This window comes from Trichosurus vulpecula, chromosome 5 (assembly GCF_011100635.1).
Source record: "Trichosurus vulpecula isolate mTriVul1 chromosome 5, mTriVul1.pri, whole genome shotgun sequence".
NCBI classification, from domain to species: Eukaryota; Metazoa; Chordata; class Mammalia; order Diprotodontia; family Phalangeridae; genus Trichosurus; species Trichosurus vulpecula.
The window spans coordinates 194,770,552-194,790,014 of NC_050577.1; the positions used below are offsets into that span (position 1 = coordinate 194,770,552).

The 19,463-nt window shown below is 40.9% G+C and overlaps 1 protein-coding gene across 2 annotated transcripts in view; it reads left to right on the forward strand.

Moving 5' to 3' along the window:
• The first annotated feature begins 7,444 nt into the window (after positions 1-7,444).
• Positions 7,445-19,463, forward strand: part of PLBD1 (phospholipase B domain containing 1) — an 80,461-nt gene continuing 68,442 nt past the window's right edge. The window contains exons 1-2 of one of the 2 annotated variants that reach the window (XM_036762099.1): positions 7,445-7,864; positions 16,838-17,057. In XM_036762099.1, the coding sequence (XP_036617994.1) occupies positions 7,774-7,864; positions 16,838-17,057 (311 nt within the window). In that variant the 5' untranslated portion in view covers positions 7,445-7,773. Of the gene's footprint in view, positions 7,865-16,633; positions 16,706-16,837; positions 17,058-19,463 lie in introns of those variants that run through there. The other variant, XM_036762100.1, reaches the window with a different exon arrangement.

Consider the following 19,463-nt stretch of genomic DNA (forward strand, 5'->3'; position numbering starts at 1 on the left):
TAAGAGGGCTACCACTCTGGATTCCCTTGGGGAACCCTGTGGTCTGCACGGCCTTCTTAAGGGGCACATCACATGGGACTTCCGGGCCTGTCTCGGGAGCCTTGTGATCTTATTGCCATCCTAAGGGGCCATCACTTGGGTCTTCCTTAGGGTCTGACCCCTAGGAGGCCCTGTGATCCCCACAGATTAAGGGATGGCTACCACTTGGTCTTCCTCTGGGAGTCCTGTGGTCTGTACAGCCTTCCCTAGGGATTATCACAGGGTTCTTCTTCAGGACTTTTGGCCCTGCCTAGGAAGTCCAGTGATCCCCAAAACCATGTTTCTCACAGTTGTAATCATTAACTAAGGGAATGGGAATTGGAGTTTCTGTGCCTCAATTTCCCAGTTCTTTGTCTAGCTTTCATGCTCAGATTGTAAGCCCACCTCCCAGCCAATGGTGAGAAGGGTCAGAGGTGGGCAGGAATTCTCTTGTGTTAGGTAAAATTATTGGTGCTTTGCCCTTTGTAAAGTGCCTCCTTTGCTGGTTCTGCTCTGTGCTAGCAGAGGACACTCAATTCTCAGGAATTGAATAAAATTTATTTCTGTTCCCACCCTGAGATGGCTTCTTATTACAAATTTAATTGGTGAGGGTCTTTCATCCCACACAGATGTAAGAAGACTGCAAAGGTAAAGGGGTGGGAGAAAGCCATGTTATGAAGTGCTTTGAATGCCCAAAGGATTTTTTAATTGATCTTGTAGGTGATGATAGGGAGCCACTGGAATTTAGCATGTAGGCAGGATGACATGGTCAGAGCTGTGCTTAAGGAAGATTACCTTGATGGCTGAGTAGAGAATAGACTGGAATGGGGAGAGCCTTGAGGCAGCAAGACCCCACAGCAAGCTATTGCAATAGTCTGTACCAGGGTGGCCGCATCACCATAGGGAAAAAGGGTGTGTGTGTGAGAGTTTGCATGGAGGTAAAATCGACAGACCTTGGCAACAGATTGGATATGTCCATTGGCTAGACTGCATTCAGAGGTGAATTTAGTAGGGTTGCCGGCTTTAGATAACTGCTTTAAGTTTAATGCCACCATAACAAGAACTTAAATAATATGTGGGAGAAGGTGCCAATAGTTTGTCTTGGGGGGAGGGATAGTTGGACTTCTGTTCTTGCTATATCTTTTTTCAGTAAGTATTCCTTTTAAAGCTCACTGATGTTTGATTGGTTAGATGATATTGGGGCACTGATCAGTGGTATCTATAATATTAAGGAGTTAGATGATATTAAAGAGATAACTAGTAACTGATATTGGGGAGAACACACCAGAATGGGGGCTTGAGCCATTATCATTAGAAACACTTCACTACTCTTCAGAGGTAGCCCTAGAGTCCTGAGAAGAAAGATCCTCACTCTGGGGACTCAACTTATCAATAAAAGTGAGAATTGAGATAAGCACCCTCTGGGTATGTAAGGGCTATAATAGTATAGACATGTTTTAGGATTTCATTTAACACATTTAAAGTTTCTCTGTTGTCTATCCTTCACTTTCATGATTATGTTAAGTAGGCTGGGGGGGGAGGGGAGGGAGAATAAATTCCACTCTCTCCCATTAGAATGTGAGCTCTTTGAGGGTGGGGATTCTTTTGCCTCTTTTTGCATCCCAAGTACTTAGTGGTGGCACATAGTAAGCAGGGTCTGACTTCACAAATCAGATCAGTTTCTTTGAAAAAGTTTTTACGTGGTTGAAGGCTTTTTTGTTGTTTAGTCATTTTCAATCGTGTCTTACTTTTCATGACCCCATTTGGGGTTTTCTTGGCCAAGACACAAGGAGTTTGCCATTTTCTTCTCCCGCTCATTTTACAGATGAGAAACTAAGGGAAAGGAGGTTAAGGAACTTGCCCAGAATCTCACAGCTAGCAAATGTCTAAGGCCAGATTTGAACTCAGGAAAATCAGTCTTCGTGACTCTAAGCCTGGCACTCTCTCCACTGTACCACCTAGCTGACCAGGTTGAGAGCTTATTTGTATTACTTTACCCATTATCAACTACAAAATGAATAAATATTTATTGACTGACTACATCGGTTTGCCTTCCTAATTTATAATGCTTTCCCATTAACTCATTTATTTATCCTGTTTCCTTTGAATAAGGTCTGCATATTCAGACCCATGCTGCAATAATGGGTCTCATTTCTCCATGTTTCAGTGTTGTCTACGGAATCAAATTTGTTTTCATTCATTTTGCTTGTTTCAGTCTCCACTGTTTCACTGAATGCAATGTGTTCAAGCTGCTTGCCCAGGATCTGAAACTCTGCTCTCCCCATCCCTATAACCTCCTCAGGTATTGGCAAAAAGGCTCCAGGCTGTATCCAAGTGACTGCAGCTGTAATAAATCCAGTATCTGCACTGGGAAATGTCCTTTCTTTCACCTATCTTGCACTGTGTTCTCTGACTACATTACCACCTATGATGGCAATATCCTAAGGCTCTGCTGCACAAAGGCTAGGCTAGTTTTTCCTCAAAAAATATTGAAACCATCTTTAGGACTTAATTGACTCAGGGAACTAAAGGCCCAGGACATTGATATAGCTTCCTGGTGCCCTAAGTACAAGGGTATGGTAATATCCTGGCTCTCCTCTCAGGCTGAGACCACAGACCACTATGGACAATACAGAGTCAAGGAAGCTTCCCTCAACTGAAACAATGTGGTGTCCTTGCTGACTGTCTTTCATTTGCTCTGAATAGCCTTCTTTTGCTATGGCTAAGTAAAACTTCTTGTGTTAACAGTCTACAAGCATGTCATTTCATTCCAGTCTCAGACCAGTCTGAATCAAGCCTGGTCTCTTTTATCATTATATGTTATATTATTATGCTCCTGATCCCTGAAGAATAATATATTTCAGATGCAAACTAAGCAGATGAAGCTAGAACAGAATGTCTGTACAGTCAACTATCTGTTACATAGAGGAGCTATAGAAATCACCAAGGAAGAGGATATAGAGAGAGAGGAGGGTGCAGGACAGAACCTTGGGAGAAACCCACAATCTCTTCCAGCTCTAACATTCTATGATTCTTCAGTTCCATGATTCTATGAGTACACAGAAGGCCAAGATCAACGTATAGAAGAGGGGCTGGTTAGGGACTTGAGCTGAGTCTTGAAGTATGACATGGCTAGGTAAAGAGGAGTGGGGAGGGCTGAGAGAATGGAATGACTGTAGGAATGGTCAAGGTGTTCCCCAGAGGATAGTGAATGGAGCAGAGTCATTTCGAAAAGTGATGGGAAATAATTTTGTATAGATGGGATTAGATAATGAAGGCTCTTGAAAACTGGACTAGAGAGCAGGTAATAAGAAATTACCATTTTGTTGTGTGTGTGAGTTTTTTTTAACAGATGAGATAAAATAAAAGCAGTGTTTTAGGAAGATTTGTTTGATAGGCTAACCTGATTTGGATTTACTATTTCAGAGGGTACCAACGGACCATTTCAAAACTCCATCTCTACATGAGCTAGTGAATCACCTGGCATCATAAAAATGGGTCCAATCCTATCTAGAGAGATATTCTGAAAGGTATTCAGGTTTTTGTTTTGTTTCTCTCGAAATAAAATGCCATGAGTAATATTGTTGTTTTTTTTTTTTAGCGTAAGTTTCTAAAAAGAGAAATTAGTGTCCAGAGTTTCTGCTTCCTAATCTCATTCTGCTGAAAAAAAGAAACTGTTGTTAAGGGATTATAATGTATTTCTATTTTGTCTTCTTGGAAGGTCAAAGTTCTTTATGTTTATTGCTTAGTTTCCTGATACAGATTAAAAAATAGTAACATCTCTAAGAGTTAGTAAAAGAGGTAGGATTTTGAATATCTGTTTTCTAATTTTTTATTCTAGTGCTTCTCATTAAACTATTCTTTAATATAACACAGAGGAGGACCATACACCTTTAGAGAAAGAAGTCAGGATCATAGCTTTAGAGCTGAGAGGAACTTTAGGGACCATCAAGTCCAAGCTCCTCATGTTACAAATGGGAAAGCTGAAACCCAAAGCTGTGTGACTTGCCCAAGGGATTGTGCAGGGAGTAGCAAAGAAATTCCAGAAACATCAAAGGTACCTTAACCTCCCACCTCTTCTGGCCTTTTTCAATATACCTTTCAGGTAACCACATACACCTCCCATCTGTTATTTTCCTTTCCAACGTTGTTCTGCATCTTCCTCATTTTAATCAATTGGGTCCAGAGAAGTGACTATACTCAAGATTTATGGTTACCATTTTATAAGTATCAAACTTGTTCTGCTCATTCTATGCTATGCAAGTTAATTTTATAATCTAAAGGAAAAGCTGTCAAGGCAGTCACATATCAGTAGATAGCTGTGACTAGAAAAAGCGTTGGCTATTTTTAAAATGGTGGTTTATAATTTATTTCTTATTTAGTGTTCTCATTGTGCTATAGGAAAGAAGTATGGAGAAAATAGGTGGCCTAGTCTTTTCAGGGCAAGACCTTAAGAGATCAATCAATCCACAAGCATTTGTTAAGAATCTACCATGTGCCAATCTCTGAGGATTCAAAGACAAAACTGAGTCTAGACCTCAAGGAGTTGACGGTCTGTAGGTACAGTTTATGTATAATATGTACACTTGTACTGCTTCATACAAAATAAACGAGACACTAATAGTGGGATGGGGGCAGGGGATTAGAAAAGCCTCATGTATAAGGTGGAACATGAGCAGAGTTCTGAAGGAAACCTGGGGTTCTAAGAGCTTGAGATGAGGAAGGTAATCATTCCAAGTATAGGCTAGCTTTCCAGGATAGCCTATGGAAAGGCACAGTTATGGAAGATGGATGTGTACCTCCTACTCAGGTATGTAGCCCCCCCTGTATAGAGGAGTAAGAGAAAGTTTAAGAATTCAGTGAAAGGGCAGTGAGTTGAGGGCGGTGTGCAGAGAGCTTGTTTAAACTGTAATTTTTGTTTTATGAAACACATATTTGGTGGGTTCGGATGCGAGGGTAGGACACTTTATCAGAAATACTATTTACTTTCCTTTATAGAATGACAATGTGTTAACAGGATGAAAAGTTTATGATTATTATCAACTTGTGTTCCAGTGTTCAAAAGCCACCCAGTCAGGATGCAACTATCCCAGCAGCCTCCCTGCTTAAGTAGCACCTAGATTAGACCCAGACCCAACTTCTTTCCAGGGTCTTCTTAATTGTACATCACTCGGGATGGCTTTATCTTCATTGTTTTTTCTCAATCACCACCACTTTCTGGTTTATAGAATGCAGCTGCTTTCTCGGCCTCTGGATCAGGGAAGCTGGAAACAAAAAGTAGAGTGGTCAGTATTTGGGGTGGCATTCAGGCAGGTGAGAGCAGGGCTAAAATAGGGTGACCAAGGTAATTCCCTTAGTTTCTTGTTGTCGGGAGAGAGGTATGCTCAGGGCAGAATTACTCTAATGTTCCCAGCTCCTATTCACTACTCATGCCCCACCACCCCCAAACTCCTGAATTTGGTAAGAGAAAGTCCTCCCACTTTCACCATGGAAGTACACACTTGGTCTGAAAACTTTCCCAAGAGCCATGTTGTGAATTTATTACTTTATCTTAAGCATTACTTCTGTCTCTCAGATGTCTTTTTAAAAAGCAGATTACATACCTAGAATCTAGGTGAATGAGTAGATAAAATCACTTTTCTCTCAGCCCAAGAGAATGCAAAACAGAAGACTAGTGGGCTCCTAGGTTAAGGAGGAGATGAGAGAGCTGTAAGGGACCTAAGAAAGAAGGTGGAGACTGAGCAAGAAACACTTCCCCCAAGGCAGAACCCTGCTCAGGAATATAGCTCAAACCCCTAGTACTGGTTCAGGGGTCAAAGGATCCAAGGCCAAATTTTGTTTCTGTATCTTCCATCAGACTACAAGCTCCTTGAAAGTTAGGAACTATCTTTTGCTTTTCTGTGTATCATCAGTGCTTAGCACAATGTCTGGCACGTAGAAGGTGCTTAAGAAATGCTTAATAAGTGTTTATTGACTGACTGTCATTGGGCAAACCTGTTCCTGTAAAATGAGGGAGTTGTGATGACTTCTAAGGCCTCTTCTAGAAAAGAGGCACCACAAGCTCCGCCTAACTTAATCTATAATTTGCTGTTCTTTGCTGCCATGATTTTTAACCCTTTGATACTTCCAGCCATAAAGCCATGATCCTTTACAAATCATGCTCTAATGAGGATTTCAGTCATTGCAAGAAAAGGGAGAGAGATTGGGACTGGACCCATGATTTCATGAATAGAGACATTTTCCAGAGGAGGAAACTCCCTCTACCAATGTGTCTCCACTTGCTCTCTAATTTATAGTCTGAGTTGAACTAGAGCACTAAGAGGTCAGGGACTTGACCAGGGTCATATAAACAGTATCTAATAAGAGCAAAAATTTGAACCTAGTTCTGCAAAAGGGGAAATATACATGTGCATATATGTATATACATGCAGACACATACATATGGACACACACATCTACATATGTGTATATGTGTATATAGATACATACATATAAAGACAGAGACACACACAGAGAGACAGAGAGATAGAGACAGACAGAGACAGAGACAGAGTTCAGTGGATAGAGGTGCTGGACTTGGGGGTCAGAAAGACCTGAGTTCAAATCTTGCCTCAGCCAATTATAATCTCTGTGTAACCCTAGGAAAATCACTTGTGCTCTCTCAGCCTCATTTTTCTCATTTGTAAAATTTTTCATTTGCTCATTTGCTATTAATAGTACCTAGCTCATAGGGTTGTCATGAGGATTGAATGAGATATAATATATGTAAAGTACTATATGAATGCTATGTACATATATATACACACATATATACTTTTCTCATAAAAGCATAAGTGGGGAAGCTAGGTTTGCATTAGACACCATAGCAGTGAAGTGTTAAATTATAGAATAAATTTGGGGGATGGAGTTCATATCTACAGCTAAGTGGAGCAGTGGATAGAGTGCTAGAGTCAAGAAGATCTGAGTTCAAATTCGGCCTCAGACATTTATTAACTTTGTGACCCTAGGCAAGTCATTTAACCTCTGTTTGCCTCAGTTTCCTTATCTGTCAAATGAAGATAATAATGGCACCTACCTCTCAGGGTTGCTGTGAGGATTAAGTGAGACAAAAATTGTAAAGTGCTTAGCGCAGTTGGTATGCCCTATATACATGTTAGCTATTATTATTATGCTTCTTTTCTGGAAGTTTTAAAAATAGGAGTTGGACAGATACTGATCCTAAACGATTTAGGAATAATCCTGTGGGGCAGCAAATCAGTGACTGTTCCGATTTCTCAATGTCCATTATCATATTTCCCTCTCCCTCCCACCCTTCTCCCTGCTTCTATAGGTCAGTGCAACAACCTAGGGTGTGTGTTTGTTGTTCACATTTATCAGTCCAGGCACCTAATAGATGCTTGTCAGTTGATTGAAAACTTGAGTTCCCTTTCTCTCTCCCCCTCCCCCCATGGTCCCTGGAACAAAAGCACCCGCAAAACAAGCGCGGTGAAATGGAGAACTTCCTTCTCAGCTCCCTGTTTACGTGGGGGTCAGGTCAGGGAGGTCAGAAATCAATATGCCCTTCTAAGACGCCGGCCAGGCCAGGGAGTGGTCTGTTTTAGGGGCCACGTCAGGACCCCTCCCCTTAGTAAGACAGGGTTAATTAACAGAGGAGAGCCAGGGAGGGGCTGAAAGGGAACTCCTCAAACTGTTGCCACAGAGGGAGGCTCCGGAGACATCAAAGCGGAGCAGAGAGGAGCCAGCCCCAACGCAGCAATGACCCGCTTCGGCTGCTTCGGGCTGCTCCAGCTGTGGCAGCTGCAGGCGCTGCTCCTGCTAACTTTCTCCGCTCCAGTGACCCGAGCAGGTGAGAGAGCGCCCGTGCCCCGGGGGAGCCTGGGGGGGCTGCGGGGAGGCGAGCAAAAGGTGGGAGAAAGGGCAAGCCCAGGCCTGGAAGAAAGAGAGCAGCAGATTTTCTGCTTCTGGCCCAGGGGGTAAGGGGGCTGACCCATGCCCCAGCAGCGGCTCTTGATTCTGTCTCCCAGGTGATGGAGGGTCTGGGCTCGGGGGAGGACAGCGGGCAGCTCGAACCCCTTCGCCCTCTGGGCTCCACGTTGCGCACTCTCGGCTCCGCGCCTTGCTGCCAGGCTGCAACCAGTGGCACAAAGTTTATTTCTAGCTCTTGTTGCTTTGGGTGAATGCCAAGAAACGGGCTTCTTTCTGCGGAGAAACTGAGCTCTCCTCAAGAGGCACCTTCAGCTGTCCCATTCTTCTAACCCAGCCTTTTTTTATAAGAAGCTCTGTGTATCTAGCACCCTGAAAAGTTTGGCCAGAAGTCGTGGTACTTAGTAAGTTGCCAAGTTTTCCTGATCGAAACATTACCTAGCCCGTGCAGCTTGGGTTAGCTGTACAACCTCCAAGGGCATCTGAAGAGCTTTGCCATGTTAGCCAATAGAGAAATCCAGTTTGTGCGGAACTGGAATGACCTTTCGATGACCACTCGGAATTCAGGCAGGCTCTGCTGCTAAAAGGGTTAGAACTTAAGACACCTCTCCCTCCTTCCCCCACCCCCACCCCCGCTCCCCAGTGTATTTGAGGGGTTTGTAGTTCCTGTTCCCAATGGAAACGATCAACAGGGATGAACCACTGTGGAGAGGTGGACGGCTTTGGGACGGATTCTTTTTGATTTATTTCATAATCTAATTTCGGTGCTAACCTTGCGCAAGAATGGGGTGGAGTGCTGGGAAGAAGATGTTTTCATTTTAATTTGGGGGTGGTGGGAGACCTTTGTGTCTTGGGCATTATTACACGGTGTCTCCTACACACTTGAGATGTTAGTTCCTCTTTTATCAACTTCAGGCTTACTGTTTTCAACTGGCCTCCTCTCACCAAGGAAGTCTCTGGTCCAGTCCCTGTCCTCCGCCTTTAGTGTACAGGAGTGGTACACCCACACCTTCGTCCAGCTAATAAACAAACAAACGAACGAATGAATGAATGAATAAATCAGCTTAGCGCACTTCTCCAAGCCATTCATTTGGGGGAGTGCAGATAAAGGGAAAGGATGACTTCTGAATTCACAGGTGCAGAGAACTTCCGGTTAGGAGAACTTCCCCACCCCACCCCCATGCTTATCGGCCACCACTCTGCGGTTTATAATCTTAAAAGGCTCTGAGAAGTTGTGTCTCGTCCAAGGTCATTCAACCAGTACTGTGTCAGAAGCAAGACTTGAACCCTGGTGTTCCTGACTCAGATCAGCTGTCTAGCTCTTCCACTGATATGTCTCTGTAACTCTTTATATACTATTTGGTTTTCCGTACTGCCAAGATGACTTTGGAAGTAGGTATGCCAAGGGAGGGTGGAGATTGTCCCAGAAATGGAAATAGCTTTTGTGGTGTTGGTATTACCAGTGGAGGATTATATGAAATATGAGGGGGAAGTGGGAGGGGAGAAAGGACTAACCATTATTTGGCCACTCACCTTACTTTCTTTGCTGCTGTTCCTTTGGGAGGTGGTGGTTGAATAGCATCCATGAATTATTCAGAACGATGTTTTCATTGTATGCAAAGTTTTGGGAGGCTGGGGGAGAGTTAAAGGGAGCATGGGTGTGCTTCTTGTTTTCTCTAGGATGAGTAGTGAGTAAGCAAAAAGTTGGCATGTTGGGAGATTGAGTTGGGACTTTAATGCCACCTAAGGATTAGTTAGAATAGTTGGAGAGAACTAGCCTAGCATTTTTGACAGGAAGAATGAGCCAGGTGTGTGGACATTCCAACTAAGCGTGAAGGTATGCCTGAGAGTACACGTGCTTCTTCAGTGGCAATATTGGCAACACAAAATCTAACTCCTAGGCATATGGGGGGGGGAGGAGGGCTGGGACTAAGAATTTTTGTACCAAGTCCATGTTTAAATGGGCAGTTGGTGGCACAGTGGATAGAACACCAGGCCTGAAGTCATGAAGACCTTGAGTTCTAATCCATCCTCAGACACTTGTTAGATATGTGACCCTGGGCAAATCACTTAACCCGTTTGCCTCAATTTCTCTTATGTAAAAATGTGCTGGAGAAGGAAATGCAAACCACTCCAGTGTCTTTGCCAAAGAAAAACTGAGATGGGCTCACAAAAAGTCTGAAATGACTGAACATGTTTAAATACAGTGTTTGTCTTATGAAATGGAAAAGCATTGTAAAGTTGCAAGATTCTCGAGGAGGCTCAAGATGACCTGGATGCCTTCAAGTTAACGATCCACTTCTGTGGTAGTAAACCTCTGGGAGCCCCTTTTCATACTGAAGGATGGCTAAAATGTGCCCTGGCTGGGATCTTTCCTGGAAGCAACCACTGGAGCTTTTGCACTCAAAGTACAAGTCACCTTGTATAATCTTGTAGGACAGTTGGGGGGCCCAATGGATAGAGACTCATCTTCCTGAATTCAAATCTGTCCTCAGACACTTCCTAGCTGGGTGACCCTGAGCAATTCACTTAACCCTGTTTGCCTCAGTTCCTTATCTGTAAAATGAGCTGGAGAAGGACGTGGCAAACCACTCCAGTGTCTTTGCCAAGAATACCCCAGAGAGTCAGGCTTGACTGAAACAACTGAACAACAATATATAGTCTTGTAGGATGGTTTTCCTCTCATTTTAACTCCTGCAATAAGATAGAGGCAGCTAAGTGGGTACTGGGCCTGGAATCAGGAAAACCTGAGTTCAGATACAAAGTCAGACATTCACTGGGGCTGTGACCCTGGACAAGTCGCTTAATCTCAATTTGCTTTAATCCATTAGAGAAGGAGGTGGCAAACCACTCCAAGAAGACCCCAAATGGAGTCACTAAGAGTTGGATGTGACTAAACAATAATAGCAAATAAGGTGGATATTCGCCAATCAGAGCCTGGGGTCACAGTGGTGAAACTTTCAGTTCCAGGTCTATAACTGAAAGAGACTGGAGAATTAGGCCACGTAGAAAGGAGATGGCAAAGAAGGAAAATACAATGAAACTCAATATTGATTATAATCACCAAATTTGACCCTGGAGAAAAGTACCTCTCTCCCTCTGTGGTTGGGGACTATGGGCGTGAAATATTTCACATACTCTCAGGTACTGTCAGCTGGCTTTGCTGAACTGGTTTTTTCCCCTCTTTTTTAGTCTTGGCAACAGTGGTTTGCTGGGTACAGGAGGGCGGAGGGACATATTCAGAAAAGAGTATGAGATAAAAACAGAAGGCATCAAATTGGCATGCTAAATAAAAAGAAAAGGAAAAAAAATAATATTTTTAATCGGCTTTTGCTTCACAGAGAAGGTTGGGGTTATGTTACAGTACAAAATCCCAAAGTTAAAACCAGCCTTCTTTCTTCCTCTTGTTCATTCTGGCCCCAGTTCATCATCCCTTTTCAACCCCTAAGGTCTCTGTATTGATAGACAAACTCTACGGCTTTTCCAGCCAAATAGATACCATAGTCTGGAGAAGAGGCATTCTTCAGCTTTTTCTTGCATGGGCGATTAGGCCAAATTCACTCAATGATTACTTGTATCCAAAGAACTGCTCCTCTGTCCCTGTCTCTTCTTGGACAACTCAAATCAGAATCAAAGATCAAAATATCCTTCATTAGGACTTGAGCTGATGCAGTAATGATTTTAAATTTCTTTCACAATGATTTAGTTTTATAGTTTCTAGTTTATGAAACCTATGAACTTCCTCTGAGATGATAAAGAGAAATATATTCCCCCATGGTCCTGCTTTAGGAATAGTTTCCCTATTTCAATTCTGTTTTTATCTCATTAAAGTCATTTTAACGTCAGTTATGAAATTTGTGATTCGTTTTTTTCCATGTTTTGGTTTCGGGGTGGGGCTGAGTTTTGGTTTTGGGTTTGTGTGTGTGTGTGTGTGTGTGTGTGTGGTTTGGGTTTTTTTGACATTTCGTTTGGTCTCCTTTGAATCAAGTACATTCAGGCCCCTCGTGGAAACACTATTTATATTTTGAAGTCTGTTGGAAATTTTATTTTTAAATATGCTCCTAGAAAAGCTGCCTTGACCATCTTAAGTAGCTTCTGTGTTATACTGTAAAACAAGAATTTACTTAGCCTATTAAAGTATGGAACAATTAGTAATAATAAATTATAAGGACATTTTAGTCTAAAGGATTAAAATCTATACAGACCATAGCATCACATACTTATCATCCCCAGGAAAACAGTGAAAGCCCCATTCATTAGGAGGTTTAGCTCAAGCAAACTAATCAAGAAACACATTCCTGTCCTGAGATGTGTAACTCAGCCTTGTTCTCTCGCGAATTCAATAATACTTTGGGTGTATGGTTATTAAAAAGGATCAACATGTTCCAGCCCAGGTATGCAAATGTTCCCAAATGTAATCTAACTTGTCTATAAATGATTCAATAAGATTGCTAAGGATGAAGGAAAAGCCAAAATTGTAAGTGTGGCAAGACATTTAATTCCATCCAACAAGCATTCATTGAGTGTCTACTATGTGCTGGGGATTATTTTAGGTGTTGGTGATAAAAAGATCAAAGTGAAACTGCCCCTTCCTTCAAGGAGTTTACATTCTACTGTGGGAAAACAGCATGCTTAGAGCAAAATATATACAGATAGAGCAAATACAAAATAATCTGGGAAGGGTAGAGGTGGAGGTGCACTCAGAACTGGGGAGACCAGGAAAGGCTTCTTGTAGGAGGTCATAGGATTCTAGATTTAAAGCTGAAAGTGTCCTTGGAGACCGTGGAGTTTAAAGTCTTCATTTTGCAAATTAGAAAACGGAGGCCCAGAGAAATGAAGTGACACACAGGTCATATAGGCAGGAAGTGGGAGAGGCAAGGTTCTTTCTTGAGTGTACTGGATCTCAGACCAGTGCTCCTTCATGGTATTGTTAATCTATACTTTGGAGAAAGCATGGGTGACTTCTGATTTCACAGGTGCAGGGAACTTCCGGTTAGGAGAACTTCAGGCCCCACCCCCCCATGCATATCAGCTACCACTCTGCGGTTTTTAATCTTAAAAGGCTCTGAGAAGTTGTGTCTTGTCCAAGGTCATTCAACCAATAATGTGTCAGAAGCAATACTTGAACCCTGATGTTCCTCAATCTGAGACTCTACAATGCAGAGGGCAGCAAGGCTACAAGTATTCTCTAAGTGCTTACTGGTTGCCAGGCTGTATGCTAAGAGGGGAGGAAGAGAACACTTCAGTGCTGGGGGTAGGGAGTTAAGTTAAGGAGGTAACAGCCTCAGGAAGCACCACACAGCTATTTATTGGCTGGAGGTCTTCTCAGGTGAGGGAGAGAGAGGTCAAGTCATAGAAGAACAAGGAGGAAAAATGTCTTGAACCCAGGAAAATGTAAGCTTCTTGAGACCAAGGATTATTGACTTTTTTGTAGTGCTTGCATAGTACTTTGCACGTCATAGGTGCTTGATAAATTATTTCGTGAATTAAATATAATTGAAGCAAATCACAGACAATTAGGCTACAAATAACATCATTGGGACCAAGAAAAAGTTCAGCACAGGCATGGTAAGATGTGCCATGGATGAAAAAAATTCAATTCAGCTCAGCAAGAATTTATTGAATGCCTGCTAAAAAGACTTAAGGGTCATCCAGTTCCAAAGGACTTACGATGAAAAGTGCTGTCCATCTCCAGAGAAAGAACTGATGGAGTTGGAATGCAGCCTGAAGTATACTTTTTTATTTTCTTTATTATTCTTGGCTGGTTTCTCTTTGTGTTTTCTTTTGCAACGTGGCTAATATGGAATGTTTCACATAACTGCACATGTATAGTCAACATCAAATTGCTTGCCTTCTCAAGAAGAGGAGAGGGTAGGGAGGGACTCAAAATTTAAAAAAAATGAATATTAAGAATTTGTGTTTACATGTAATTGAGAATATAAAATTTTAAAAACATTTTTAAATGGGTCCTCCAACTCTTTGGTGCCCTTGAAACTTTCTTTACATTTATATTTCTCTTGTTTTTCACAAATGATCCTTTTCTTCCTTTTTATATAACATTATACTGTTCCTATGCAAGCAAGGCATCAGTCTACATTGTTGGCAAAGAGATCCAGGTCCTCACATTTACGCCACAAGTAATTTTCCCTCAAAAACTGTTCAAATCCTATCTAAAAGTTGTGTTTCTTTATATCCATATATTAACAGTGCAGATTTAAATCAAGTTCTTTTTCACTACCGTTAAGTATCAAAAAGTTTATCTACAACAGTGGCAATATCTAATATCTGTTGACAAGCTAAATCTCTTCCTTTCTACAGGGTGTTCCTAAAGTCTGGACACATAAGCAAAAATGCATATTTTCAAAAAATGAAATGAATGAAATATTCAACCACATTTTATTTAATTGGAATATAAACAAATAACATCTTCAATATGATTTCTATCATCGTGATTCAAAGGTTGATGAGCTTTGCAAGATTCACGTCAACTCGATGCAATAACTCCACATTGCTGTCAAGTTTCCTATGTGTCCAGACTTTAGGGACACCCTGTATTGTGGCAGGTGAAAGATGAAATGATTGAGAAAACAAAGCTTACAGGCATATAAATTTATAAAGCAATGCAAGACCAGGACTTTCTCAGCTTTGCTACTAGAACCCGAAGAGAGAGAGAGAGAGAGAGAGAGAAAGACTTATATGCATTAAAAATAATCAAATAAGACTAATTAATTAAAAAGAAAACCATTAACTAGGATGCAGAATTAGGTAATCTGATTTCTAATTGGAGAAAAGATTAGGGACTTTCCAACGTGGGAGAAAGAGATAGAACAGGTACAATTTCCTGAAATCAGAAAAAGAGGTGTTTCACTCACCGCAAGTGACTATATTCAGTCAAAGGAACATGGAAACAATAACTCATTGACAAGTACAGGGCCAGTTTTCAGATAAGACATATGGGTTGCTTGAGATGTATAATTCTAAGAAAATTCCTTGTATTAGTCTTCAGATCTGACCGGCTTTCTGGTCAGAATAACCTAACTTCTTAGTTAAGGGTCTTTAAGCAGCACGTAGAGGTGATCAAACTTCTTAGCCATGAAGGGCTAGGTTCAACAATTTTTCTCCCAATTCCGACAATTGATTAAAGTTTTCTCATAAGACTTGGACTAGACCCATAATTGAATAGAAAGGGAGCCGAGCCAGCTCCAGAATTGAGTCACAAGATGGAGTCAGTGTGATTCACTCAATTCCTACAAATCTCCTATAGAACCAAATGTTAAATAAAGAGGAATGCATTTGAACACATTATTTTGAGAGGGGGTTCATAGGCTTCACTAGACTGTCAAAGGAGTCAGGAAGCGTGGAGGAGTGGTCCAGGCATAGACTTCTCCAACTCACCTTCTGTCCTTTGGACCTGCTTGCTCACCACACATCACACTATCTCATCATCTCCCTCTTGCCTCTCTTCTTTTGATTTTGTTCTATTATTTCTTGCTGTATTATGGAGTCATTAATTTTTCGTTAGTCTCAGCAGAAAATTGTTTTAGTCTTCAGAGTCCATTTCTTGGGTAAGGTTTGCACTTTTTCTTTTAAGCTATTCTTCCAATTTTTCGCTTCCTTTAAAGAAATCTCATTTGATTTCTTCTAGTTGTACATGTAGTTCTTTTGAAAGTCAATTTTTAAAAAAATTTCTATTTTCTATATAGTCACTTGCCTCTCCTTTTTGACAATCTCTTCAATTAAAATAAATTTTTACACTGGTTGATGATGTTTTTGATTTACTCATTTCTAGATTCAGTTCCTGAATTGGAATTTTGTTTCATGACCAAGATCTTCCCCCTGCTGTGCTTTTGGTTGGATGGTTTTCCCTTGGATCCCTTGGGTTCTTGTGCTGAACACCATCTCTGGAGGTTAAGCTCCCCTGGATCTTTGAGGTTTTCTCTAGAATCTTAAGACAAAGTTTTAGGGACCTCAGAGCTTATGGGCCTGAGGTTTCCTGGTCTGAAAATTGAGGGACCTCACTTGGTCACTGCTTGCTGCTCCTCCCCTCTGGCTTCAAAAGCCCTATCCAGGGGCTTTCTGATCACTCTTCAGCTTTCTTAGGTAATCTCTCTGCTCTCGCTTCCTCCAAACACAGAGCCCAGCAAGCTACACACGTCACGACTCTAGCCATACTAGAAAGATACCCACCGCCTGTGCTGGCCTTGTTGGAGGAGTCTCATTTCTATTGGCCATAGGCTTCTGGTTGATTTTCTGTCATTCTGGGGTGGAAGAAGTCACTTACTGTAGTTTCTCATTGAATTTATGGACCGTTATTCATTCCGATATGAACTTCAGATATGTGGGATTCAGATATTCTGATATGAACTTCATTTAGTCTGCTTCTTGTTCCCACAGTCTTCTTGACAAGAAATCTCCAGCGTGTACTAAAAGAACCAAAAGTTAGGAGATAATACCAGGATGATGGAAGGCAGTGGAAGGCGGGGAAAGAGTTGCCAAGGTGGAAATTTGATATCCTGTGAAGTAATTATAATGCCATGTGTGGATCATAACAGAGCTTGATATCAAGATCAAAGTCAGAAGTTCCAACCATCTTTTTTCATGGGATTTGAGCAGCAGTCTGTCTTCCAACCCTCCTTAATTATTCCTTGATCATACTTGATCTAGACTCTGGCCTCCCCTGAACAAGAAACAGATGGACATCCTGCCCAACCTTGACAGTCTGGACATCATTAAATGCAAGCTGGGTTAACTCTAGTCTGCTACAGTGAGTCTTCCAGAGTTAACGAATAGCTGGTATTTTCAGCAGCTTAAAGTATATAATACTCTATGGTTGGGTACATGTAACTTAGAGAAGATTAAAAAATGATTGCATATATCTTTCTTCTTTCTCCTTCAGAAATCTATTATGCAACCGTGTATTGGAACTCCTCCACATTGTCAGTAGAAATCAGAAATGATTTAGACCCAGCTGGAGATGCATATGGTTTCTACAATGACACTATCCAAAGTACAGGCTGGGGGACCTTGGAGATAAGAGCTGGTTATGGTGCTAATTCCTTGTCCAATGAGCTTGTCATGTTTGTAGCTGGCTATTTGGAGGGCTACCTTACTGCACAGTAAGTATTTTTTTCTTTGCATTTGTAACCCCAGCACCTAGAATAGTGCCTGCTCCATGGTGAGTGGTTAATAAGTTCTTGATTGGTTGATTGAAAAGCACTTCGTTGACTAATGTAACAAGCAACCATGATATTAATACAACCCTTTTACCCACCATCGGGGATTTTCATTTTGATTTCCAATTGCACCTTTTCTTTCCTCACATTGGTCATTAAGATTGTAAATGTGGCTATAGTTTTTAATATGTTTATATATGAAATGTTATTAGTATTTGCACCTAGATTGCTCTAGCCCTCCCCTTCTACTCCCTTTCTTAATTTTTAGTTTTCAACGTTTACTTGCATAAGATTTTGAATTCCAAATTTTCTCACCTTTCCTCCCCTCCCCCCACCCCAAGATGTGCAATCTGACATAGGCTCTACATATACATTCATAGTAAACATATTTTCACATTAGTCATGTTGTAAAGAAGAATTAGAACCCATGGGAGGAACCATGAGAAAAAAGAAACAAAAAAAAAGAGCAAATCATATGATTCGGTCTGCATTCAGGCTCTACCATTCTTTTTCTGGTTGTGGATAGCATTTTCCATCACGCGACTTTTGGGATTGGCTTAGATCCTTGCATTGCTGAGAAGGACTAAATCTATCAAAGTTAGTCATCACACAACGTTGCTGTTACTGTTCTACTGCCTTTCTGTGATCACACTGCTATAAAGATATAAGTCAGCAGTTTCCAATCTTTTTGTGTCTGAGGGTCTCTTACCTTCAGAAAATCCTTCAGGCTGTATTGCGAAGCAACCTTATTTGCTGCAGCTTAATTTAGTTTTGGTTTGGATTGGTTCAGATATGACACAGAGTCTCAAGTTTTATATATATATATATGTATGTATGTATGTATGTATATATATATTACTAATATTTAATAATAATAATAAAGGTCCCAATCAGTAAATGAACAATAATATAGGTCTCGATCCATAAGTCCCAATACTTATGTTACAATCAGTCCATATCAATAGTTTTGTCACAATCAGTAAATCTCAACAGGTGTGTCATAATCAGTAAATCTCAACAGGTGTGTCACAATCAGTAAGTCTCAGTAGTTATACAATATTACCGCAATTGATCAGCACCGATGGGAGAATTATCTATGTCTGGATCACATGACTAGGGAGTCCCAGGTCAGCCTCCAAAGTCCCCGATGGGAAGGTCCAATGCTAAGACTCTGTACCACAGGGTGAGGGGACTACCTGCCTTTAGTAGTTCCTTCGAACCAAGAAGGCAATTTTGCCAATTAAATTCATGATTTATGGGAAAGGAATGGTTCTCAAAACATCGTTGAGAGCATTTCTGCTTAGGAATGTCTGATTCTGGGAGGGGTGGCCAGTCCTCGCCAGTAGCAGACATCATAAACAGTCCTTAAGTGTCAGTCTAGGAATAGGATTAGTTAGAGTCAGATTGCAGGCATACTGATCGAGGTCAGAATGTCCTAAATGAATTTATGCATCACATGGGCTTTCACATGACAGTAGTTGTACTGTTGGTAGTTGAAAGATTGAGAAACACAATGAAAAAAAATGACTGTGCCTTCCATAATGTATATGTGGGAAAGCAAATTAGATAACTCATAAATTTCAAGGATGAGCAACTTCTAGGACAGGCATCTCAACAAAAGAAAAAAGTCACATATTCTTACAAGCCAGAAAAAGAGAGAAATGCCAATACTTTAAAAACCATCCACACAAAATCCATTTTATTACATCGTATAAATTGCTACAGCTAAAAAAATTGAAAATGGTGACACTTGGTGTACATATAGATACATGGATGCCTTACAATAATCCTGTGATTCTCTTGGGAATCTCAAACAAACAGTTTGGGAATCACAGTTCTAAATACTATTTTAATAAACAAAAGTTCCCTTAGGGATGATCAGTGCCCTAGTTTGTGGCTCTCTTTGTCTGTCTGACCCCTCTACCTCTAGGAAGATATTTGAAGAAATGTCCAAACCATATTCTCCTATGACTTTGTACATGGGAAAATGAAGTAAGAATACTTATATATACTTAATAAGTATCATATGGTACTTATTAAGAACCATATGGCAGGCCAAAGTTCATTAAGAATAAAATCTAAGGGCCATCTAGTTTTCTGACTTTGAATCTACATAGCCAAGAATGTTGAATTATTGTAAGCGTTTTACCAATGTTCTCTCCTAAATTTTATTAAAATAACAAGGATGGAAAATAAAGCTATAAGTCATTTTTATCCATTCTTATCCCTCCCTTGATTTAAGTGTCTTAGATTACTTTGTCTCCTTTCTTTTTACAGTATTGTTGTCCATAATCTACATTTTTGAACACATAGTAATTATTTTTTATATTGTTGCTGAAATAGAATAAG